Source organism: Oryzias melastigma, linkage group LG12 (genome assembly GCF_002922805.2).
Source record: "Oryzias melastigma strain HK-1 linkage group LG12, ASM292280v2, whole genome shotgun sequence".
In the NCBI taxonomy this organism is placed as follows: Eukaryota; Metazoa; Chordata; class Actinopteri; order Beloniformes; family Adrianichthyidae; genus Oryzias; species Oryzias melastigma.
In genome coordinates, this window is record NC_050523.1 from 8,587,528 (window position 1) to 8,591,128 (window position 3,601).

The 3,601-nt window shown below is 36.1% G+C and overlaps 1 protein-coding gene across 1 annotated transcript in view; it reads left to right on the plus strand.

Annotated features, from left to right (window-relative positions):
* The window catches only part of LOC112163152 (prostaglandin G/H synthase 1), a 14,099-nt gene that overhangs the window by 4,422 nt on the left and 6,076 nt on the right, over positions 1 to 3,601 (plus strand). Inside the window, exons 6-8 of the mRNA XM_024299369.2 lie at positions 2,417 to 2,598; positions 3,056 to 3,139; positions 3,258 to 3,504. Of these exons, the coding sequence (XP_024155137.1) occupies positions 2,417 to 2,598; positions 3,056 to 3,139; positions 3,258 to 3,504 (513 nt within the window). The remainder of the gene's footprint in view (positions 1 to 2,416; positions 2,599 to 3,055; positions 3,140 to 3,257; positions 3,505 to 3,601) is intronic.

Sequence of the window (3,601 nt, forward strand, 5' to 3'; positions counted from 1 at the left end):
AAAAAAAAAAAAAAGGAACAATTAATGTCGGATTTTTTCCAAATAAAAACAATATTTTTGGTTTTGCTTCATATAAAAATGGGTCACCTGCTTTTACAGACAGATAAATATAGATATTATCAGCAAAAACATGTAATAACACAGCTGTAGATGATTTTAATTGTGGGTAATCTTTTTAAAGAGGATAAAATGAACTCTAACACAGAACCCTGTGGGACGCCATTAATAATTCTGGTTTGAATCTATTCGATTGAATCAAATAAACAAAGAATATGGTTTTAAAATATCCACTCTGATCATCTTTGATCTATAGCTAAAGGGTAGTGGTCTTTTTTTTATAATTATTGTTAGTTTATTGCGATCTATAAAGATAATCTAAACAGAAGTACAATGTTGAACAACAACATTCACAGTTCGAAAAGGGCTTTGAAGGAAGTTAGAGTTCTTGTCAAGTCCAAACCCTTTTTTTTAACCTAATCCAAGCTCAAAATTGAACAACTTTTGCACTATCGCCAAAGCCACAAGACACAAAGCACACATACACTGTAGACAATAGTTCATGATCAAAAGTTACCAGAGAGGAAGTAAAATATACAGAAAACAAACATTAATTACGATTGTGCACATTTTAGCTAAAATAAATGGAAAAACCCGTGTCATTTTCTAGGACATAGTTTCTGCAGAGTGGCCGCTAATTTGTGGGCAGAACTATTGGCACAGAAAAAGGCCACCCTCATTTCCCATCATCCACTTGCATACACACTCTCCTGCTAGTTTATAGCACCTCGTAACTCCAACCTAGCATTAGCAGTGCAACAAAAATGGTTCATTTGTAACAAAACCTAAGCCAATAAAATTAATAATTTCACACTCTTTCATTCAAAATATTATTAGGGTTTTTTATAATCAAAATCAGAGAGTCGAATTTGAGAAATAAAAGAGCGGCATAGTTTAAACCCTTTGGTCTAAATCCTTATTAAGTCTTTAAATAAAAAAGTTAATTGTGGTTTTCACTGTTTAAAAATAACTTTTGAAGTTAAACACCTTAGAAATCCTGTTTCAAGCATGAACGTCATCACACATTTGATATCCCGACTTCAAATCAGGCATCACTCCTTTACATATTTTTGCAAAATCATACTATATTTCCGTCAGGCCAAACACGAAATCCCATTAGTTTGTCTTTATTCATCTGTCTTCTTCCTTTCCCTCATTTGAACCGTGCACGCCGACGCCTAGCACAAGCACGTTTTTGATGTTCACTTTCATCTGCAAACCATCTGCGGTTTTGTTTCTACTGTCCCTTAAAAGTCAAAATCCTGACTGGCATCCCTGTCGTTTACATAAACCTTCGCATGTAAAGTGTTTTATTTACATATGGTTCAAACTTCCTGCAACAGTTGTTTTTGGCTGTGGCTAACCTTTTCCTCTAGACGTGAACAGTTTCCCTGCACTTGTTTATCTATGTCACATTCAGTTCTGTGCTTTTGTTTATTAAAAATGTACAGTTTTATCTTGCAATTTATGTAATTTATCATTATGGTTTTAGAAGATGTTCTCCTATTTGGAGTTAGTTAAAGGCTTATAAATGTGTGTAACTGTTATACGACTCAACACTGTAAAAATCTTTACTTTCACTATCCAATAAAAGGAAATTTCATTGGTTACAATTTATTTTTAAATATATCTCATTTGACCACATTTTTTTATTTTAAAGACCCACTCAGATCATCTTTTTATCTATTTTAAAAGCGTTCCTAGTGGTCTTTTGATTTATTATGATAATAATTATGCAGCTTTTCGCCCCAAAAATGCAAATATATGCTTAATTTTCTTTATATATCTCCCCCATTATATGAGAAACGCCACAAGAACATGTAAAAACACTAAAAATATAATATGTGATTGGAGTAAAAGAATACTTTGTCCCCTACAGTTCACTTCATAACTTAAATAAAACACCTCAGATATTTGTTTGCGTCCCCAAATATTAAAAACAGTGTGGGGAAAAATCCCTTCTCTGTTAAAGCACCAAATGATTGAAACAATCTTCCTGTTTCTCTGCTTTCTCTTCCAACACATTTAGGACATTTCTTTTAACTCTGATATTGTTTCGACTTTATTTTTTATTTGTGTACTTTGAACTGTTATTTGGGGGAAGGGCAATTATTGTGTGGATGTGTGCATATTTAAGTGATAAATCTAATTGGTTCTTGCTATTTTTTTTCTTTTTCTTTGCCATCTGTGCTTGTATGTATCTGGAATATAAGGATCTCTTGAAAATTGGCTTATCCTCTTTTAAATGAAACTGTTTAGATACATAAATAATTGGAAATAAAGGTTGCACAATAAAAAAAATAAAAAAAAAGTGTCACAATTGGACAACGCTCATGTCATATTGTCTTTTTCTGTTCAGGCAGAGCCGAGCTGCCTGACCCGGAGGTTGTGGTGGAGCGGCTGCTGAAGAGAAGGACATTCAGACCCGACCCTCAGGGCTCCAACCTCATGTTTGCGTTCTTCGCCCAGCACTTCACCCACCAGTTCTTCAAGACCTACAACCGCATGGGTGTGGGCTTCACTAAGGCTCTGAGCCACGGGGTCAGTGCTTACGCAACCTCTGCTTTCTTCTTCCAGATTGTGTCAGACGCCTGAGTTTGTGGCCAAAGATACATTTTTTTCATGACTCGTCTGCATAAATGTTCCAATTTCCTAAGAGGAAAATGCAATTATGCAGGAATTATTACTAACATTTTGCTTTTAAAGTAACATTCCTTTATACAATCCTGCAGCTGCAAAACTTTGCATCTATATTTTTCTGCACACTTTCGTCTTTCTTTAATGAAATACAGAGAAGGATCGTCACACCAAATACGCTAATGCATTTCTCAATCCTGCAAACATGCACTCGCAACAAATTCCAGAACCACGACTGCCTGCAGAGAGCACTTAAAGCTGCACTTAATCATTTTTTAATATTATCTTGGGACCGAGGCGTCCTTAAACCTCACATTTAATTTGTGTTTACAGTTGGGGGTTGTTTTTCCTCTTCATGCAGGTGGATGCAGGACACATTTATGGAGATAACCTGGAGCGTCAGCTGGCTCTCAGGCTTTTTAAAGATGGAAAACTGAAATATCAGGTAAAAAAACAAAAGATCAAGATCCTTAACAGATTTAAAACTTTATTTATTGTTGATATTTTGTCACAAAATGAAAAAATCTTGTGTGAAATCTTTCATTCTTCAATTTCCCCATCAGGTAATTGATGGCGAGATGTTCCCTCCGTCTGTGGTTGATGCGCCGGTGTACATGAGCTACCCCCCCGGGGTTCCTGCTGAGCGTCAGATGGCCATCGGGCAGGAGGTGTTCGGACTCCTGCCGGGTTTGGGACTGTACGCCACTCTGTGGCTGCGGGAGCACAACCGCATCTGTGACGTCCTGAAGGCGGAGCATCCTGTGTGGGACGACGAGCAGCTCTTCCAGACGGCACGCCTCATCGTCATTGGTGATTTACAAACTATAAATTAATTTATGTCTTTGTTTTATTAATGTTTAGTTTAAATGATAATTTTAACAATTTTACAAAGTAAATATTTGATTTA